The 22,690-nt window shown below is 39.8% G+C and overlaps 1 protein-coding gene across 12 annotated transcripts in view; it reads right to left on the bottom strand.

Moving 5' to 3' along the window:
* Positions 1-22,690, bottom strand: part of farp2 (FERM, RhoGEF and pleckstrin domain protein 2) — a 178,736-nt gene that overhangs the window by 18,634 nt on the left and 137,412 nt on the right. For 7 of the 12 annotated variants that reach the window (XM_020044319.2, XM_013132847.3, XM_013132850.3 and 4 more), the window contains one exon: positions 17,126-17,244. The exons of 4 other annotated variants lie outside the window; for them this stretch is intronic. In XM_020044319.2, coding sequence (XP_019899878.1) covers positions 17,126-17,244 — 119 coding nt within the window. Of the gene's footprint in view, positions 1-14,606; positions 14,826-17,125; positions 17,245-22,690 lie in introns of those variants that run through there. One more of the 12 variants, XM_034293803.1, reaches the window with a different exon arrangement.

Raw genomic sequence — 22,690 nt, 5'->3', positions numbered from 1 at the left:
ACAGCCCGGTCAAAGGCTGAGATATATCTAATCTAGACAGATACTATATGGGGACTCAAGTTTACTATGCTCTTCCCCATAAGGAATAGAGCTCTGTTCACCTGTAGGATGTAAATAATAATAACCCCCTGCTGTTCATGAGCTTCCTCCTAGAGAAGAGTTTCTTATGGTGGTTTTATGGCACAGGCAGAGGTCTGTTTCTCTTACTGCTAAAAGGAGCCAAGGCCCTGCTCAGCCGACATTCCATTCATCACTGCCCCTGAACACAAGACACTGGCCTTATAAGTTGGAGAGAGAGACTAGCTTTTCAATATTTGTGTAATTGATCAAACATACAGAGTACAAAGGCCTATAGTGAAAATAATACCATCCCCACTGTGAAGCATGGTGGTGGCTCACTGATGTTTTGGGATGTGTGAGCGCTAAAGTCACAGGGATTCTTGTGAAAATTGATGGCAGGATGAATGCAGCATGTTATCATACAATACTGGCAATTTGACAATTTGCATTCTTCTGCACGAAAGCTGCGCATGGGACGATGTTGGACTTTCCAGCACGACAATGACCCTAAGCACAAGGCCAAGTTGACCCTCCAGTGGTTACAGCAGAAAGAGGTGAAGGTTCTAGAGTGGCCATCACATTTTCCTGACCTTAATATCATCGAGCAACTCTGGTGGGGATCTCAAACGTGCGGTTCATGCAAAACGACCAAAGACTTTGCATGACCTGGACGAATGGGCAGCTATACCACCTGCAAAAATGTGGGTCCTCATAGACAAACTTTACATCTGCCTATACTGTTCTTTGAGTAAGTGCGCTTCAGTAAAGTTAAAACGTGGAAATTGCAAAGATTAGTTGTGCATATCCAGTCTCAGATTACTGCCAAATGTCTTGTAGGTAAATAAAGCGAAGTGCACACCTGTAAATCACAATCCACCCGACTGTGAGGGCTGGGTTTGCCTTTTTGTTTTGTTATGTTGTTTCTGCGCTTTCTTGAACGTAGCCCGCTTTCCTGTATTAGTCTTCCTTAGTTTCACCTGTTTCTTTTCATCTGCCCCCTCTCTGTTCCTGTTTAGTTAAATCCTGTTTGTAGCGTCCTTTGTTATCTACTGAGCCTATCGTAGCTACTCTATTCCGGTGTTTTGCTCTGTGTACCAGGCCACCTGCTAGCCCATTTGTATTTAGACCTTAATTTTCTCTCTCGTCCTTCTGTGCCACTGCATGATTCTGACCGACCTGTGTACTGACCCTTGCCTGCCCTGTTTTGCCTGCCTTGTGTATTCTGGATTGTTATTAAATATAGCACTCTGCGCGTGGATCCTCTACCCTGTCGGTGTGTTCATGACAATGACGGTTTTGTATTTTGTAGTTGTATTTAAAGATCTGTGAATGCGTAATTTAAGACTTGGAAAAATTTAACATTTGAGTCTTTACACATTTTTCTTTGGCAAGTATTCACAAAATGTTTGGTAACACTTGAAGTGTAGTGTCATAACATGGTCATAACCATATCATAAGGTGTCATGTCTGCTGGAATAACATTTTGAAATATGAAAGTTTTTTTTATGACTGGTTATGATACCTATGCAAATCTATCAAAACATGACAAACCATTCTTTAAAACCAGTCTTCTTATAAAGAGTATTTTTATATTGCATTTCATTATAAATGATATATATTAATATAATTGTGTGTAACATGGTTAGAATATGACCCTTTATGTATGTTAAGTTTCTTCATAATTGAGCAGCCACAATTGTGCATTGTTAATAGGGAGCCACCTGGTGGTTTTTGCATCTGCACTTTGCACAGATATTCGCATGGTCACGTGAATCTTCAGCAAAACTAAGTTGCATTGTTGAAGGTCTGTATGGTGAACCATGCAATCTGATAAAGTTTTATATATTTTTCTAATTAAACAAAATACCACACACACATACACACACACACACAGACAAACACAGAGCAACTTGTCCTTGTCCAAGGGGGCCATCATGCAAATGTGAAACAGCCATAAACTGCCAAAAGACCAAACTGCCAGAAAGCAAAAAAAAAATTTAGTTTTTAAAGGAAGCACACAACTATGCCTCACTAAAAGATTTTCAAGCTGTGTAAATTAAGTTTACAGAAAACTAAAACAAATAAATGTATGCAAAAATACACACTCCTCTTTCAAAAAAATAATAAACACATTAAACAAATACACATCTCACTGCAACAGCTGCCCACCTCTACTGTAAACAGCGTTGGTAGGGCACTGTCCTCAACTGGGGATGTCGTTGGGCGGTGGAAGGAGTACTTCGAGGATCTCCTCAATCCCGCTTTCACATCTTCCATTGAGGAAGCAGAGGATGAGGGCTCAGAGGTGGACTCTTCCATCACCCAGGCTGAAGTCACAGAGGTCAAGAAACTCCTCGGTGGCAAGGCACCGGGGGTGGATGATATCCGCCCTGAGTACCTCAAGTCTCTGGATGTTGTGGGGCTGTCTTGGTTGACATGCCTGTGCAACATCGCGTGGTGGTCAGGGACAGTGCCTCTGGGATGGCAAACCGGGGAGGTGGTCCCTCTTTTTAAGAAGGGGGACCGGAGGGTGTGTTCCAACTATAGGGGGATCACACTTCTCAGCCTCCCCGGGAAAGTCTATGCCAGGGTTCTGGAGAGGAGAATACGGCCGATAGTAGAACCTCGGATTCAGGAGGAACAGTGTGGTTTTCGTCCGGGCCGTGGAACACTGGACCAGCTCTATACCCTCTACGGGGTGTTGGAGGGTTCATGGGAGTTTGCCCAACCAATCCACATGTGTTTTGTGGATTTGGAGAAAACATTCGACTGTGGCCCTCGCGGCATCCTGTGGAGAGTGCTTCGGGAATATGGGGTCCTGGGTCCTATTCTAAGGGCTGTAAGGTCCCTGTATGACCGAAGCAGGAGCTTGGTCCGCATTGCCGACAGTAAGTCAGACTTGTTCCCAGTGCATGTTGGACTCCGGCAGGGCTGCCCTTTGTCGCCGGTTCTGTTCGTGATTTTTATGGACAGAATTTCTAGGCGCAGCCAGGGGCCGGAGGGTGTCAGGTTTGGGGACCACACGATTCCGTCTCTGCTCTTTGTGGATGATGTTGTCGTGTTGGCCCCTTCAAACCAGGACCTTCAGCATGCACTGGGACAGTTTGCAGCCGAGTGTGAAGCAGTGGGGATGAGAATCAGTACCTCCAAAACCGATGCCATGGTCCTCAATCGGAAAAGGGTGGCTTGCCCACTTCAGGTTGGTGGAGAGTGCCTGCCTCAAGTGGAGGAGTTTAAGTATCTAGGGGTCTTGTTCACGAGTGAGGGAAGGATGGAACGGGAGATTGACAGACGGATCGGTGCAGCTTCTGCAGTAATGTATCAGTCTGTCGTGGTGAAGAAAGTGTGAGTTGAGCCGCAAGGCGAAGCTCTCGATTTACCGGTCAATTTACGTTCCTACTCTCACCTATGGTCATGAGCTTTGGGTCATGACCGAAAGGACAAGATCCCAGATACAGGCGGCCGAAATGAGCTTTCTCCGCATCGAGAGGGGTCAGCTGAGGTGGCTTGGGCATCTGTTTCGGATGCCTCTGGAACGCCTTCCTGGGAAGGTGTTCCGGTCCCGTCCCACCGGAAGAACTGGAGGAAGTGTCTGGGGAGAGGGAAGTCTGGGCATCTCTGCTTAGACTGCTGCCCCCGCGACCCGGCCCTGGATAAGCGGATGATGACGATGACATCTCACTGCTTATTAACAAGAATAATAAACTTATTTTATGTAATCCTGGGCACTTCAGGGCATTCGGCTTGTTTTATGTAAACCTGGGAACATTTAAATTCATCCTCAAATATGCATGTTGTTCTTTAGGAACAGGAACTGATCAGCATGCTCAGTGGTGAATGCACTCCTCTGAGCAGTGATCATGTCACCAGCAGTCGAAAAGATTCTTTCTGCAGATACACCAGTCCCCGGGACACACAGATACCTTTATGCCAACTTGGCAAGGGGTGGGTATACTGGTGCCTGAGACTTTCATCAATCCCAATGGGTTATCTGTCAGTGGTAGAGGTGGAGCATCTTGGTAATGTCTGATCTCTTTTTCAGCAATGGAAGTTGCCGAAACCAAAGGTGTCCTGGTGCTCTTGAATGTCTGCCTGAGGAGGTCAGGGAGTGCAGATTTCCTCTTCTTTGTGCAGTGGAAGGATCGGTCCCATTCCCACTGGTGTCCAGCCATTCAACAGCACTCGGCTCAGTGCTTCTTTCCTTGTCAGTAGAGCTCTCTTGGGAATTATTCTCCATTTCCAAGTCTGCATTCTGTTTTAAGAAAATGAACAGTGACACCATTAACATTATAATAAAAAAATATGTTCACATCAAGTCAAATGTTTTTATAAATTTAGAATTCACACATTACTTTTTGCATATGGATTGGATATACATGGATTATGACATATCTATCAGTAGTCTGGTGTAACGGCAATAGGCATGTCCAGAGAACCGATACTTCGGTACCAAGTCGATGCCACAATTCTGAAAACTGTTCAAAAATTCTCATTTTTGAACAGTACCGTAGGTACCGGGGATCCAATATGTGAAAGATGGCGGTAAGTGCAGCTGCAGCTCCACCTTGACTTGTCTAAAAGAAAGTCAGTAAGAGTCATGCATGGAAGTACTTCGCGTTCGAGGCGGATGGTCAGTGAGTAATACATTTGCAAAAAACAGTATGCAAACTGTGCCTTCGAACATTCACAACTAAAGGAAACACTCCTTAAACACTATTTAAATAATTCACGGGGCGTGAGTTTCAATTCATGTTACATTAACAACGTATCCAAAGTGTAATCGTTGTTATATTCTTATCCTGAAATACACTTTACCATTATTTTTGTTTGAGACAGCTGGCATTGCTGTGTAGCCTATCCAACTATGTTCCATACGACATTTGTAATGGCTAAACGCTAAAGCCTACCATGTTAAGGCAAACGTAATGTAACCATAACTCGTAGTAGTACGCTACCATTCTTACCATTCAGTCTGTCATCTGTAATCAAAATATAACGTTTTAAATAAATATTTCCAGACTAATGGTCTGTCACCATGTCAGTAAATTTTAACTACTGTTTGTACTCTGAGTAGAGGTGTGTGTGTGTAGCCTCTGCTGTTTTTTAAGTTATTCAGGCTGATCTCAATTTTCCTTTCACAGTATCATCCAGAGGCTACATGCCACTGTTGTTGTTTTTTGTAATGTTCAAATGTTTCTATTAAAAGGAATGTATGTTGAAGTACATGGGATTTATTTGTGTTTTTTACTGTGGTATCAAATTGAATTGTGGAACTTCACTGGTATTGGTATCGACTACTAAATTTCACATCAACACAAAACTGAAACTAAGAATTGAGATGATCTAATACTGTTCGTAGGATGTAATTACCTTCAGAGCAGCAGCATTTGACACCACTTTGGCATACGTCTCCTGTATATCTTGTGGCAATAGGAAGAGCAGAGATTTAAACCTGGGGTCAAAGGCAAATGTGATGTGCAGGTAGTTCTCCTCTGTAGAGTAATATCTCTTTGATAGGTCTTGATGGATGGTGCCTTTTATCTCTCTGACAAGAGGGGAATCCTCAATGGTGCTGATTGTGTCACTCAAAAGATGAGCATGAAGTGGAGCAATGAACGATATTGTTGGGCTCTTCTCCTCGCAAATGTTTGTTGCCACCAGCATTGGCTTGAGGGCTTGCACAACCTCATCAATATTTGAGACGTCGGTCTCAGTTAATGTGCAGTCAGTGACAATTTCTCACCTTTAATGAAAGAAGAGGGCAGAATGGAACTTTCATTGAAAACAATGTATATTTTGTGAATGACATATCCTAAAATATGAATTGATGATTTTTAATTAGTGTTATGCTGAATTAATAAAACTATATAAAATAAATGTATTTTGTTATATAATTCACAACCTAGTCATTACTAAAATGCTACTTACCTTAGGTTAAATGCAAGAACAGAGCAGCGTAGCACTTCAATAAAAAATCATGAATTAATATATTAACTAGATCTATAGAAATCTCATTATTTGTACACAATCTATATGATATACAAACAAATCAGATACATACAGATTTCTTTCTACACTATCAGTAACAATGCAAAATAAACAACTTACCTCAGGAGATAAGAAGGCAGCACAGATGACAGGCTGCTGCTCGAGAAACCGAGAGAGCATCTCATAGGCTCCGTTATAAGCTTATGTTGTGGAAGGTCCAGCATCCTCTGGTTTCTCTTCAGTGCATCGGCAGCTATGGTGCTTCTGTGGAAGAAAACGGAAATTCGCCGAACTTCCGCAAGCAGTCGAGCAACGGCTGTCGGTTTCAGGGCACGCTGTGATGCGAGGTTCTGTATATCATCGCTGTTGGGCAGAAAACTTGTTTCTCCAAAATCCAGGAAATGAAAGAAAACTGTATTTTTGAAATAATTGAACACAGCACATTCAAAGTTGTTATTGTGTCTTTATATATGGGCTGATACTGGCATCTATCATTAAAAAATTATTATTTTACCAAAATCAAGCTCAAATGGAGTTAAATGGTTTTTGAATAGCGAATGGGTAGATACGTGTTTTGACCATCATTGAATGGCCACACCTGAAGCAGTAAGTGAATCACATTGTCAATCTTCAACTTGCAGGTTACAAAGCTTATTATAGTTGCATGCTCTCAGTTTTCCTGTCGTTGAATACATTTGGCCAAAATCTCTTGTTATAATAGATTAAGTGCTATGAACATGCTAATGAAGACAGTATTGTGCATGAGTGGACAACAAATGCTAGACTAATCTGCACTCCAACCCAGTGTTGCCTGAAATTCCAAGAGAAACAAGCAATCGGCGAATACAAAGCTTATGGAAATGTGTTTGCCGTTGTTTGCAAACAAAAGTGAATTGAATGCACCTCTAGCCACTAAACTAATTTGGGGAAGGGAAACAATCGCAGTTAGTAGTAGCTAGTAGTTTAGATGTACATTAGGCAGCAGGACTAGAAAGTAGATGTTTCAGATATAATTTAATTAAAAAGGTCTCTGTTTTCATATGCCACACGGTTAAAACAATACACAAGCCCAATTAAGAAACATGAAATATGTTCAACTAGGTACAACATATCTTGGTTAGATCGAAGCATTTGTCAAAAACCTTTTTTTTCCCACCAGACTGTATGGGCGAAGGTCCTTGCAAATAAACACAGCGACAGATTCAGTAATACTGGTAGCCTTCTGGGATGTAAAAGGACATTTTGCTTCAAAAATGTTGTTATTGTAGGCTCCTGATTTCTAGTTGCTGTTTTCTCCACGACGAGATCAGGATGATGATGATCAAGGAGGCTGTGCATGTTCATTGTGTTACGTGTGTACTTTAATTTTATGAGACAGTGCTTGCAGATTGCTTTGTCTTAATCTGTTCCCAGTGTTGTAAAAGCCGAAGTGGGCCCAGACTTTTGACTTAAAAGATGACTGTGCCACTCTGATTTTACCCGATTTCTTTTTATAAACGTCACCCTTAGGATTAATGAAATAGTGACTGGTAAGTCAAATTGGCATAGGAGTCCGTTTAGAATGCCTGCAAATGTATTAAAACATTTATATTTGGCAACAGTGTATCGATAATGTATTGCAAAAGGATAAAATACGATATATTCCTGTATCTATATTTTGTCCCAACCCTAATACACTCACCTAAAGGATTATTAGGAACACCATACTAATACTGTGTTTGACCCCCTTTCGCCTTCAGAACTGCCTTAATTCTACGTGGCATTGATTCAACAAGGTGCTGAAAGCATTCTTTAGAAATGTTGGCCCATATTGATAGGATAGCATCTTGCAGTTGATGGAGATTTGTGTGATGCACATCCAGGGCACGAAGCTCCCGTTCCACCACATCCCAAAGATGCTTCTATTGGGTTGAGATCTGGTGACTGTGGGGGCCATTCCAGTACAATGAACTTTGTCATGTTCAAGAAACCAATTTGAAATGATTTGAACTTTGTGACATGGTGCATTATCCTGCTGGAAGTAGCCATCAGAGGATGGGTACATGGTGGTCATAAAGGGATGGACATGGTCAGAATCAATGCTCAGGTAGGCCGTGGCATTTAAACGATACGCAATTGGCACTAAGGGGCCTAAAGTGTGCCAAGAAAACATCCCCCACACCATTACACCACCACCACCAGCCTGCACAGTGGTAACAAGGCATGATGGATCCATGTTCTCATTCTGTTATCCCCAAATTCTGACTCTACCATCTGAATGTCTCAACAGAAATCGAGACTCATCAGACCAGGCAACATTCTTCCAGTCTTCAACTGTCCAATTTTGGTGAGCTCGTGCAAATTGTAGCCTCTTTTCCTATTTGTAGTGGATATGAGTGGTACCCAGTGGGGTCCTCTGCTGTTGTAGCCCATCCGCCTCAAGGTTTTTGCGTGTTGTGGCTTCATAAATGCTTTGCTGCATACCTCGGTTGTAACAAGTGGTTATTTCAGTCAAAGTTGCTCTTCTATCAGTTTGAATCAGTCGGACCATTCTCCTCTGACCTCTAGCATCAACAAGGCATTTCCTCCCACAGGACTGACGCATACTGGATGTTTTTCCCTTTTCACACCATTCTTTGTAAACCCTAGAAATGGTTGTGCGTGGAAATCCCAGTAACTGAGCAGATTGTGAAATACTCAGACCGGCCCGTCTGGCACCAACAACCATGCCACGCTCAAAATTGCTTAAATCACCTTTTCTTTCCCATTCTGACATTCAGTTTGGAGTTCAGGAGATTGTCTTGACCAGGACCACACCCCTAAATGCATTGAAGCAACTGCCATGTGATTGGTTGATTAGATAATTGCATTAAGAAGAAATTGAACAGGTGTTCCTAATAATCCTTTAGGTGAGTGTATACAAATATGTATATATATATAGCATGTTATGGAAATATTGAACTAAGGTGCATTTGAGAAATGTCTGTCTTTCTATTGGCTGATATGTAAATCTGTACTTTCATTGTGACACACGTCTGTATAATATCAGAGGATTATTAGGTATTTGGGCCATGTCCTCCTGCCTAGAAGAAGGATGTATTCTTTATCGTCCTATACATGTATGAATGAGTTACTAGTTACAGATACCGAGAGGGGTCTGGTGTTTGAATAGGAGACATCCTTGACCGGTACGGGTGGATTAGAGGGGTACTTGTAAATCTGTATAACCCTTTAGTGTCTCTGTTGACTATCCAGACATTGTGTCTCCCCAGGAGTTGAGAAGGATAAGGTGGGGGGACAGCCAGCCCTTTGGGTAAACTCTTGTGACAAGACCGATGGCAGCATCTTACCACACCCCTTTTCTATGTAATAAATACGGATTGTTCATGTCTGGAGTTAGAGACTCCTCAGACGATTATGTGTTGGTAAGCGGTTGACGCGTCTCTCATAATAGTCTCTGTGCATAATAATTAATAAAACGGTTATAATGTACAAAGAGAACTTTGGCTCTGTGTCCCTTACTCCGAGTGTCGATACATTGGAATTTCCATCACAAGCACTGGAAAAAATTAAGAGACCACTCCTAATAGGCTCTGTGCACAAGCGTATGGAAGAACTTCCGCTTTAGCCAGATGTCGGCATATCAGTTTCTGGTTTACTTAAGGCAATCACCTGTTTGGCCGAAAATTGCAGTTTTTAGTAGATGTCTCCAAGACCAACTACGAGGGTAAGTAGTTTACTGTGGTGTGCCCGCCAGCTATCAACTAAGCTAGTTAGCGACGTGTTTCTTTTTAGTGTAGTATTAGGCAGGACAACGGAACGCATAAAAATTCACCCTAGCCTCAAAAACGGCAAAAGAGCGCTGGCTGAGCTGGAACGCTAGCGCGTCCCCATAGTAAGTGAATTGAAACGAACCTTAAAATTCCATAGCCTCAAAAAAGCACCAAAACAGGTCTCCTCTTTTATTTTACTACTGTAACCTCATTTCACAACGAAACTGAAAAATAACAACTGGCATAAGAAGTAAACATCTGGTCTTATATGGTATTAAAGGAGCTTAAACCTGCGTTACGTGGAAGCATATTAAAAATTGAAGTCATTAAAAGAGCGTTTGAAGTCATTGAATGGCGCAAGCCATATTTTATTAAAAAGAGGACATTCTCCTGATTAAAATGATGCCCCACTTGTACTTTGAAACTTAAACGAGTCACGTACATTATATTTATTTTTTTCCCCGTACAACAGCATCACTCATCTTGTGAGTTTAGGTGTTTACTAATGCGGATGAGGACAGGAAGTAAACCGGAAACTGCAATACCGACTTCTAGACAAAAGCGGAAGTTCGTCACTACGCTGGTGCACAGAGCCTATTATTTTTAAAGCAGCCTCTCTATATGTATGGTAGCTGTTCCATTCCAGTGTTTATTAAATTCCAAAACAGGCACACCTCATTTTATGTAATGAGGTACTGATTAGGTGATTACCTGAACCAAATCAAATTTAATGAGGAAAAGCATAAAAACCACTGTTGTGGTCATCACTATGCTTATCAGACACAACAATGAAAAGTTAGGCCATCAAGGACGACATTTGACAGGAGCAGCGTTAAGGGCTGCAGAATTTTGGGTTGTTGGAAGTAAGCGGTCTGTTAGCAGCTTGGTCTACAATTGTGTGACGTCGGAGGCTGCGCGACAAACAGGAGGAGCAGAAGATGGAGAACCTGTGTTATAGAAATGTTTTGAACTAATGTGTTAGTGCCTTTTACAGATGTATAGGGGAGTAAAGAATAACTGGTTAAGTATTGGGCTAGAAACCTGTATTTAGCCAAGTAGGAAGTTTGCAAGATATGTTCTTGCTGTCGTAATTAAGAGAGGGACAAGACAAGGGTGGATAATTGAACTCAAGAAGTATTTGTAAAATGCAGGTGGCCTTTGGGTGAACCTTGGGTGGAGAGCGAAACTGATCACAGGAATAAACATAACTGGTTTAGACCAGATTAACATGTATTGATGAAATGTCAGTTATTTTGTGAGATGTTGTAATACTTTTCTTTCTGTCTCTATTTGCAACCAGTAAAAAATGTTATGTTCTAATTCAGTTTGTTTATATATGACAATCACATGAATGACCTGTATACACACTCATTTTCGGGTCATGATTTTTCCTTAGAATATAACATCAGCACCATTGTCAGACTGTGGCAGAACAATTAAAACTACTGGACTATGTCACTGCCTTGCAGTGTCTGATAAGGAAATTGTCAGTTGTTACAAGTACGTGTCTACCTCGATAATCTCACTGCTGCTATCCCTGCATTTCAGTTGCACATGCATCTTGCACAATCAATTTGCATTCATTGCACATTCAGAATTTCCATAGTACTTACATTCTTCAGTTGTTACATACATCTACCTCGGGGACCTCATTGCTGCTAATCTCTGCATCCCAGTTGCACATGCTACCTTACTCCTTCCATTTGCCTCAAATGCACATTTAAAACACCATAGAATTGCCATTTGTACCCGCACAAATATGTATCCCACTTGTACAATACACTATACTTAATACTTTTTCTGCCCTCCTCTATTTGTCTTAATAGCACATTTAGTATTGCCATTTGTACTCCATTTGCCTTCACTGCACATCTATACATTCCACTTGTAATATAAATATACTTAATATATTTTCTGCCCTCTGCTATTTGCACTTCTGGTTAGACCCTAACTGCATTTCATTGTACTGTACTTGTTCAATGACAATAAAAGTTAAATCTAATCTATATCAGTATCTGATGTAACTACTGTTACAAAATGTAATAAACACATTATTTATTGGTAGCTATGTTTGCCTTGATTAACTAACAAGATATATGTTACTAGCAGCATTTGTTATGACTAACGGTGAGGTATGAGATTAACTTAGAAAATATGAGGTTACTCTACTGTTATTTAGCAGAAACAATTGTTAACTCAACCCACACAAGTAGCTACATTCGGACACTATCTAACCTTTTGCTGTCACACAAGTCCATACAACGTCTCCCTATGCTAATTTGGTTTACATACAAAAACATCTAGACAGCTAACACATATAATACAACTGTAATGATGTTCACTTATAAAGCAACTTTACCTAAAGCTCTTACCAGAATCAAACAGATGTGCAAAGCAACCACGTCCTGCATGCTGACTGCATGGAATTCTTCTGAAGTATAGCTAAATGTCTGCACGTCCCGTAAATTCCCATTGATCATTTGTAGTAACCTGACATTTGGTGCTAAAATTTCGCAACAGTAGATTTGCAACCTGTATAAACAGCTTTGTATCTGCAGACAGTGGTTGGCATTCATAAACAGCAATTTGTATCCGTAGACAGCGATTTGTAACTGTATGCAGCGATTTGTATCAGTAGACAATAGGGGTGTGTCCATTTTGACTGTGGTGGCCAAGGTGGGGCTCCGTAGGGGGGCCATAAGACTTTAAACCATAATATATTTTTGACATTAGAATTTTAATGTTTCAACACATTCAAGGATTCAGCTTATAATTTGATCCTTTCCCTGTTCAAATGAAAAAATTCCAAATGTATTGTTAGGATTTGCATTCAAGGTCAGAACTGTATATCATTGTACCATATACTGTATCGTATCAGTTCACTTGAAAGAGTTATCACTACCAACTCAGCTATTTCAAGATTACTCAAGATGCAACATTCTACTTTCCACCCATCATAATTGTATGAAAGGAATTTTGCATTAAGTCAAATCTTACCTGGGAATACCCATCTGTCTAAAAAAATTCTACATTTTCTAGATTTTCTCAATTGCTCAGCTGAATCAAGCAGCCAATTTGTTGACAAGTTGATAGAGGTGCCCTAGCTCTGGAACACATCTAATAAATGGAATGGGGCTCCCCAGGAGATAACGGTGTAACGGTACACATATCCGTAGCATATGGTACAGGACGTTTGGTTCGGTACACGTTATGTTCCGAATGAATAGAGTCTATTTTTAACCACACACACACGTTACATTTTTGTGTGCAAAACTAACATTCTAAACTCAGAGTATCCCCCCAGAGAGGGATCTAGGAGCCGTAACTTAAGTAGCCTAGAATATGTAATGCAGCCTCGTAAATAAATACGGCAAACTCAAGCAGCAAGCCAAAGCTTGAGGACCCTCCCACATCCTTCAGGTCTCCTGTTTGGGAAAATGTATAAATGAATAAACTGAAAAGAAGCGAAAGAAGACAGACTAGCTCTCTATAACTAGCAACCAGGAACCCTAAGATGATGTTATCAAGGCTAACAATAACGTTGAACTTTGAGGTAGCGCTTTTCTTTTTGGAAAAAGTAATTATATTTTTCAAGTTATTATTCCGAACTTTATTCTCTATTGGGCATTGGTGTAGAACCGCTTTCTGACTAGTGAGTAATTGTAAAACGCTGTAATTTTTTCCCCTGAAAAAATCCTTTAACCCTTTAACTACAGTGGCAATGGGCAAAAGTTTATAACTTCCTAATAAATTAAAAGAAATGTTAGGTTTTGCATGTCTTTTTATTCTGTACCAAAATCATACTGAACCGTAACTTAAGATTTCCAGTAAGTACTGAACTGTGACTTTTGCGTACCATTAAACCCTTAGTACGTAATATGTGATTTGAGATTCAGCCCTAGGCAACTTCAGTTGCTAAGTTACAGCTCCTAGCTCCATCTCTGGGGGGAGTTTTGAATTTTAGTTCCGAACACAAAAAAGTAACGTGCATAGTTAAAATTTGACTGTATTCATCCGGATTACAGCGCATACCCGAAAACTTAACGTCCTGTACCAAACGGTATGGATATGTGTACCGTTATATCCCTACCAGAAGAGATTTGAAAACCACTGCATTAAGGTATTCAAGCAGATCTAGAGCTGCACTAATGGCCAGATGTAACAATGTCCATTTCCCTACTGGTATTACAGCTTACATCTCTTTGCAGGTCAGCTTGCCTTTTTTTTAGGTTCATCCTTAGACATGACGATATTAGCATCAGCAAAGTATTTATTTGTTTCACTTTATTAAATACATGTCAAAACTTAATAATCAAAGTCTAGTCTGCTTGTAGGTTTTTAGTGTTCTATGAGCAAGCTGAAATACAATCTGCAATCTGATGGAACAGAGTAAAAAATGTGTTCTGACTGTTGGCAAAGTAAGTAAAATAAAAAAAAATTCTGCCTTTAAAAGAGAAACAAGCCTTGTTCCAAAATAAATAAAAGTGGAGTTCAGCCTTTTGTAAAAAAAAATCTAGATCATTTATATAAATAGTGAACAATTGTGGACCCAGTACAGAGCCCTGGGGTACACCATTTCTAACAAACAATGAATCAGATGCAAGCCCATTAAATTGAGATTGATTTGATAAATAGTTGACGAACCATGAAACAGCATGCTGAGAAAGAAGAAATAAAAAAACTCAGCGAACCAACCACTTCGTATATTGAAGACATGTGGTTCAAAACATCTGCAAATGATACATTATCAAGATGATGTGGTGCTTATATGCTTTAGAACACCTGCAGGGAGAGTGGTTCTGTTGGGTGGCGTAATGTGTTTGGTAATTTGACTATTAGGTTCATTGTTTGTAACTGAATGCAAGCATTATCAAAAACAAGATATGATCTAGACATGCCTTTGGGTGATGTGAGATTGTTTCCATGGGTAAGAGGCTCCCTTTCACAGTTGCCACCCAACTGTTGTGCAAGCCCTGGAAAAGGGTTCCTGTTTTCAATGTCAGCATGTAGCTGGTCATAAAGCATCTAAAGACAAAAATGCAATCTGTTACTAGGACACCAGTAGGTGAACCTGAACATATTGTGTTCAAGTTAGTGTTAAAACTTTTGAAAGGTGAGATGAAAACAACAAAAATGGGAAAAGCCTAGTTATCATTCCTTAACCTACAATTTTCACAGCAGTCTGTGCTGGAAAATTGTATCATCTCGATGGCCAGATAAAGTGCCTTATGACCAAAATGGAAACTGTTATAATGACAGCAATAGGTGTGCTTAGAGCTAACACTTATATTTTGCTTAACATGTCAAATAAAGAACAGGTTGTGTAAAAGGGTGTTTAACATTTAATATTGTTGAAGTACTGTATTCTTGGTTAGATAATTCTGTGTGTGAAGAAAAGCTAATGTTGCCTTGGTATATCCAGTGCCCAACTCAAAACTAACTAGACAGCCGGTTAATTAACTTGAGGTTACTCACTAATATTAGTGTACTGCAGCTAGCTAGCTAAAATTGCTTTGTGTATACCATTACTGTTAGCACCAGAGAAGCAACACGTCATATTTCTGAAAAACTATGATCATGCCAAACGAGTTGCAAAGTCAACTTTAAGTCTGCTGGTTATCATTATTAGTTAAAACACCAACATTATACAGCATTGTGATGGCAGCATCATGCTTTGGGGCTGTTTTTCTTCAGCGGGAACCTTAGCCTTAGTCAGGCTTTGCTTCATATTGGTGTAAACAGCAATCGCTTGTATCAGCTCTCATGTCTCATATCACATACAAATCTGTAGCATTAATCAATATTCTGAAGTTACATTTACATACTCTGTACATAGATAATCTGTAAAATACTATTATTAGATTTTTTTTTTTATTCAGTTAAGGCCATTATAAATACCAGACCAACTGGCCCGAAAAAAAGTTAGCGTTGGAACCTGTAGCTAATGTAATTGAGAAAGCTGGACAAAACGTGATACTAAACAAAAGGGAACGGGGATGCTGCTTACCTCTGCTGGAATATGAATGAATATGTTACACTAAAAGCTATCTACATAGCTAACTACTGTGGCTGGGGACTCCCTAAAAACACGGCATTTCACCCTAGGGTAGAACCTTATGTCGTACATCACTTCGAGAGCAGTGTGCAGGATCCATGTTTCATGAAGTGGAAAATGTAGAAAAGATAGGGTTACAGTTTTTCAAAAACCTGTTAGAATTCCCAAAAGCGAGTAACTGTTGTTGAAGCTAGTGTCTCTGGATGAACCTATCAGCAGCTAAAGACCACCCACTTTTATTGATTGACATGTCCCTTGGGATCATGACATACGCAATTAAATATAACACTCAATGATGAAATATACCAGGAAATTATTAAATAAATCACAATATTATGAAAAAGGCCATGGTATAATGGAATACATATATTTATATATATACAAAGATTGGGAAGTACAATGTATTATTATGAAATACATACTTTTTAAAATTATTTCATAATAATGTGCCACTTAAAATGATAAATTAATTAATTTAATTATTAAATGTTTTATATATTTAGTTATTTCATTTTGACACTTGGGTCCTCCATATAAATAACCCCAAAATGTTGAACGGTGGGTTATTTTTAACTGATGGTGCCAATCTTGCTAAATCTTTTTATTGTCAATTAAATGTGTAGTTTGAACTGGGCCTAAAATGGAGAGTTTCTATTACAGAAACATTTCTAGCCTCTCTAAGTAGCATGAGGCAGGTTGACTGTACTGTCTTCCTACTTCACCAGGGTGATACAATTTATTTAAGTGCAGCTGCCATTATTATGAAACCTTTGCATGCTCTCTATTGTGATGCCCTTTGTTTTGTTACAGGCAACACTAATCAAAATATCCTGTATCAAAAGTGAGGTATGACCTAGTAAATCATTACTCTCTATTGGATCACAAAACCCTAGTGAATAAGCTTCTGAATTACCCAACTCTGCTGCTGAAGGATAGAAACTGGAGTTGCCAAGCCTGTTCAAAGTTCCCTAAGTGTCCACAAATTTGGGAAAATCCACATTAAGTACTAAATCATCAAATTGCAAGAATAAAGTAAAAAAACACTCTACATCTTTATGTTATTGTACTGCTCAGGAATGTGGCAACTTTCTTTTAGGTTGGAGGGGGGCAATGGACTAAAATGACTCCCTACCTAAATTAATGTTGAACAATTAAACATTTGTTGTGTTTGGGAATTTGGTTTACATAGGCTAGATTGAGGTAGATGCATAAGCACTGTACATCTGTATTATAAAAGCATATTATAGAGAGAAGAAATGCTATGTCTTACTGTTAGAGCGATCACACAGGCCTTGGTCCATAAAGATGTCAGATTTCTCCTGACATTTCTTGGCCATCTCGATTGCCATGTTGAGATCCTCTATCCACTTCCCCATCTCAACCTTGGAGCTGCAATTACACAGAAAACATTAAAGCTACAATCTCAAGCACACACAGAGGTTCATTGTAACATCGTTGCCAGGAAGGGTTAAAACATAACTCTCAAAGGCCAGATCAGAACTGATTTATACAGTTATGCTCATAAGTTTGCATACACTGGCAGAAATGTTGCCATTGATTTTGAAAATATGACTGATCAAGCAAAAAAACTACAAATCCGATTCCAAAAAAGTTGGGACACTTTACAATTGTGAATAAAAACAGAATGCAATGATGTGGAAGTTTCGAATTTCAATATTTTATTCAGAATTCAACATAGATGACATATCAAATGTTTAAACTGAGAAAATTTATCACTTTAAGGGAAAAATACGTTGATTTTAAATTTCATGCCATCAACACATCTCAAAAAAGTTAGGACAAGGCCATGTTTACCACTGTGTGGCATCCCCTCTTATTATAACAGACTGCAAACATCTGGGGACTGAGGAGACAAGTTGCTCAGTTTTATGAATAGGAATGCTGTCCCATTCTTGTCTAATACAGGCTTCTAGTTGCTCAACTGTCTTAGGTCTTCTATGTCGCACCTTCCTCTTTATGATGCGCCAAATGTTTTCTATGGGTGAAAGATCTGGACTGCAGGCTGGCCATTTCAGTACCAGGAACCTTCTTCTATGCAGCCATGACATTGTAATTGATGCAGTATGTGGTCTGGCATTGTCATGTTGGAAAATGCAAAGTCTTCCCTGAAAGAGACGACATCTGGATGGGAGCATATGTTGTTCTAGAACTTGGAACTGTCAGCATTGATGGTGCCTTTCCAGATGTGTAGGCTGCCCATGCCACACGCACTCATGCAACCCCATACCATCAGAGATGCAGGCTTCTGAACTGAGCGCTGATAACAACTTGGGTTGTCCTTGTCCTCTTTGGTCCGGATGACATGGCGTCCCAGTTTTCCAAACTTCAAATTTTGATTAGTCTGACCACAGAACACTTGTCCACTTTGCCACAGTCCATTTTAAATGATCCTTGGCCCAGAGAAAACACCTGCGCTTCTGGATCCTGTTTAGATACGGCTTCTTTTTTGACCTAAAGAGTTTTAGCCGGCAACGGCGAATAGCACGGTGGATTGTGTTCACTGACAATGTTTTCTGGAAGTATTCCTGAGCCCATGTTGTGATTTCCATTACAGTATCATTCCTTTATGTGATGCAGTGCCGTCTGAGGGCCCGAAGATCACGGACATCCAGTATTGTTGGCCTTGACCCTTACGCACAGAGATTGTTCCAGATTCTCTGAATCTATGGATGATATTATGCACTGTAGATGATGATGACTTCAAACTCTTTGCAATTTTTCTCTGAGAAACTCCTGATATTGCTCCACTATTTTTCGCCGCAGCATTGGGGGAATTGGTGAACCTCTGCTCATCTTGACTTCTGAGAGACACTGCCACTCTGAGAGGCTCTTTTTATACCCAATCATGTGACCAATTGACATAATAAGTAGCAAATTGGTCCTCCAGCTGTTCCTTATCTGTACATTTAACTTTTCCGGCCTCTTATTGCTTCCTGTCCCAACTTTTTTGGAATGTGTAGCTCTCATGAAATCCAAAATGAGCCAATATTTGGCATGACATTACAAAATGTCTCACTTTCAACATTCGATATGTTATCTGCATTCTATTGTGAATTAAATATAAGTTTGAGATTTGTAAATTATTCCATTCCTTTTTTACTCACAATTTGTACAGTGTCCCAACTTTTTTGGAATCAGGTTTGTATTTTATTTAAGGATAGTGATCACATTAAACCATTTCTCATCACATAGTTGTTTGGCTCCTTTTTAAATCATAATGATAAAAGAAATAACCCAAATGGCCCTGATCAAAAGTTTAAATACCCTTGAATGTTTGGCCTTGTTACAGACACATGGTGACATACACACTTTTTAAATTGCAATTAGTGTCTGTGTATAAACAGTAAATGAGTTTGTAAGCTCGCACGTGGATGCACTGAGCAGGCTAGATACTGTGCCATGGGGAGCAGAAAAGAACTGTGAAAAGACCTGCGTAACAAGGTAATGGAACTTTATAAAGATGGAAAAGGATATATCCAAAGACTTGAAAATACCAGTCAGTACAGTTCAATCACCTATTAAGAAGTGGAAAATTCAGGGATCTCTTGATACCAAGCCAAGGTCAGCTAGCTAGACAAAAGATATCTGTAAAAACTGCCAGAAAAACTGTTCGGGATACAAAGAAAAACCTGCAGGTAACCTTAGGAGAAATACAGACTTCTCTGGAAAAAGACGGGGTGGTTGTTTCAAGGAGCACAATACAACAATACTTTAACAAAAATGAGCTGCACGGACGAGTTGCCAGAAAGAAGCCTTTACTGCGCCAATGCCCTTAAAAATCATGGTTACAATATGATAGAAAACACCTTGACACACCTCACAGCTTCTGGTACACTGTAATTTGGAGTGACGAGACCAAAATAGAGCTTTAAGGTCACAACCCGTTGCTTAGTAGTGCAATTCAAACCAAAGAATCCAGCAAGGGCAGAAAGGTACTTTCAAAATATCTACTAGATGAAGTTGTGGAAAGGGGTCAGGGGATGGATGTAATAAGATATCAAAGGCTTTGTCTATTCCTTGGAGCACCGTTAACACAATTAAGAAGTTATATGGCTCCACTCAGACCCTGCTTAGATCAGGCTGTCCCTCCAAACTGGATGACAGAGCAAGGAGACTGATCAAAGAGGCTACTCAAAAGCCAATGGCAACTTTAAAGCAGCTTCAGGTTTTTATGGTCAATATTTGCATGTGACCACAATATCACAAGCCCGGTTGGCAAGAAAAACCTTCAAGCAACATCAAGTCTTGTTTAAGCTTTGCAAAAAAGCCCATTGTAGATTCTTAGGCCAAGTGGCAAAAAATGCTGTGGTCAGATGGGACCAAAATGTAACATCATTTCTGGGGATGTTTAAGCAAGGCTGGAATTGGGCAGTTTTGTCTTTCTGAATCAAGCCAAGGTTATCCTGGAAGAACACCTGCTTCCTTCTGCTCTGACAATGTTCCCCAACTCTGAGAATTGTTTTTTCCAGCAGGACAATGCTCCATGCCACACAGCCTGATCAATCAAGGTGTGGATGGAAGACCATCAGACCCTGTCATGGCCAGCCCAATCTCCAGACCTGAATCCCATTGGGTTATTCCACCAAATACTAATTTCTGAAACATTAGTATTTTGTTGTTCAAAAATTAATATGAATGTTTTCTTTGCATTATCTGAGTTCTGAAAACAATGCATACTTTTTGGGGTTATTTTGACAAGTTGTTATTTTCTACAAATAAATACTCTAAATGACAATATTTTTATTTTGAATTTGGGAGTAATGTTGTCAGTAGTTTATAGAAAAAAACAAAACTGTTTATTTTAGTATTTGATACACTGCCGATTTTGCAGGTTTTCCAACTTACTAAGCATGTAGATGTCTGTAATTTTTATCATAGGTAGTCTTCAACTGTGAGTGACGGAAAAACTAATTAGCATTTTAATGCATGACATAATTATGTTTGATTGATTGAGTTTGATTGAGTGTGTGGACAGGTGTCTTTTATACAGGTAACGAGTTCAAACAGGTGCAGTTAATACAGGCAATGAGTGGAGAACAGGAGGGCTTCTTAAAGAAAAACTAACATGTCTGTGAGAGACCGAATACTTACTGGTTGGTAGGTGATCAAATAATTATGTCATGCAATAAAATGCTAATTAATTGTTTAAAAATCATACAATGTGATTTTCTGGATTTTTGTTTTAGATACCGTCTCCCACAGTTTAAGTGTACCTAAGATAACAGACCTCTACATGCTTTGTAAGAAGGAAAACATGCAAAATTGGCAGTGTATCAAAAACCTGTTCTCCCCACTGTACCTATGAATAGTAAAACCAGAGAAACTGATCATTTTGCAGTGGACTCTAAATTTTTTCTAGAGCTGTATGTAGACTAATATATATATATATACACTCACCTAAAGGATTATTAGGAACACCATATTAATACTGTGTTTGACCCCCTTTCACCTTCAGAACTGCCTTAATTCTAAGTGGCATTGATTCAACAAGGTGCTGAAAGCATTCTTTAGAAATGTTGGCCCATATTGATAGGATAGCATCTTGCAGTTGATTGAGATTTGTGGGATGCACATCCAGGGAACAAAGCTCCCGTTCCACCACATCCCAAAGATGCTCTATTGGGTTGAGATCTGGTGACTGTGGGGGCCATTTCAGTACAGTGAACTCATTGTCATGTTCAAGAAACCAATTTGAAATGATTCGAGCTTTGTGACATGGTGCATTATGTTGCTTGAAGTAGCCATCAGAGGATGGGTACATGGTGGTCATAAAGGGATGGACATGGTCAGAATCAATGCTCAGGTAGGTCGTGGCATTTAAACGATGCCCAATTGGCACTAAGGGGCCTAAAGTGTGCCAAGAAAACATCCCCCACACCATTACACCACCACCACCAGCCTGCACAGTGGTAACAAGGCATGATGGATCCATGTTCTCATTCTGTTTACGCCAAATTCTGACTCTACCATCTGAATGTCTCAACAGAAATCAAGACTCATCAGACCAGGCAACATTCTTCCAGTCTTTAACTGTCCAATTTTAGTGAGCTCGTGCAAATTGTAGCCTCTTTTTCCTATTTGTAGTGGAGATGAGTGGTACCCGGTGGGGTCTTCTGCTGTTGTAGCCGATCTGCCTCAAGGTTGTGCGTGTTGTGGCTTCACAAATGCTTTGCTGCATACCTCGGTTGTAACGAGTGGTTATTTCAGTCAAAGTTGCTCTTCTATCAGCTTGAATCAGTCAGCCCATTCTCCTCTGACCTCTAGCATCAACAAGGCATTTTCGCCCACAGGACTGGCCCGCATACTGGATGTTTTTCCCTTTTCACACCATTCTTTGTAAACCCTAGAAATGGTTGTGCGTGAAAATCCCAGTAACTGAGCAGATTGTGAAATACTCAGACCGGCCCGTCTGGTACCAACAACCATGCCACGCTAAAAATTGCTTAAATCACCTTTCTTTCCCATTCTGACATTCAGTTTGGAGTTCAGGAGATTGTCTTGACCAGGACCACACCCCTAAATGCATTGAAGCAACTGCCATGTGATTGGATGATTAGATAATTGCATTAATGAGAAATTTAACAGGTGTTCCTAATAATCCTTAAGATGAGTGTATATAAACATATATAGTACCAGTCACCTATTCATTCAAGGGTATTTCTTTTTATTATTTTGAACATTGTATGAAATAACAAATATGAAATCATGTAATGACAAACATTTATTTATTTATTAACATTTTAGATTCTTCAAAGTAGACACTTTTGCCTAATGACACCTTTGCACACATTTGGCATCCACTCAACCAGCTTCA

This window comes from Esox lucius, chromosome 8 (assembly GCF_011004845.1).
Source record: "Esox lucius isolate fEsoLuc1 chromosome 8, fEsoLuc1.pri, whole genome shotgun sequence".
Lineage (NCBI taxonomy): Eukaryota > Metazoa > Chordata > Actinopteri > Esociformes > Esocidae > Esox > Esox lucius.
This window is presented reverse-complemented; position numbering and strand designations above follow the sequence as displayed.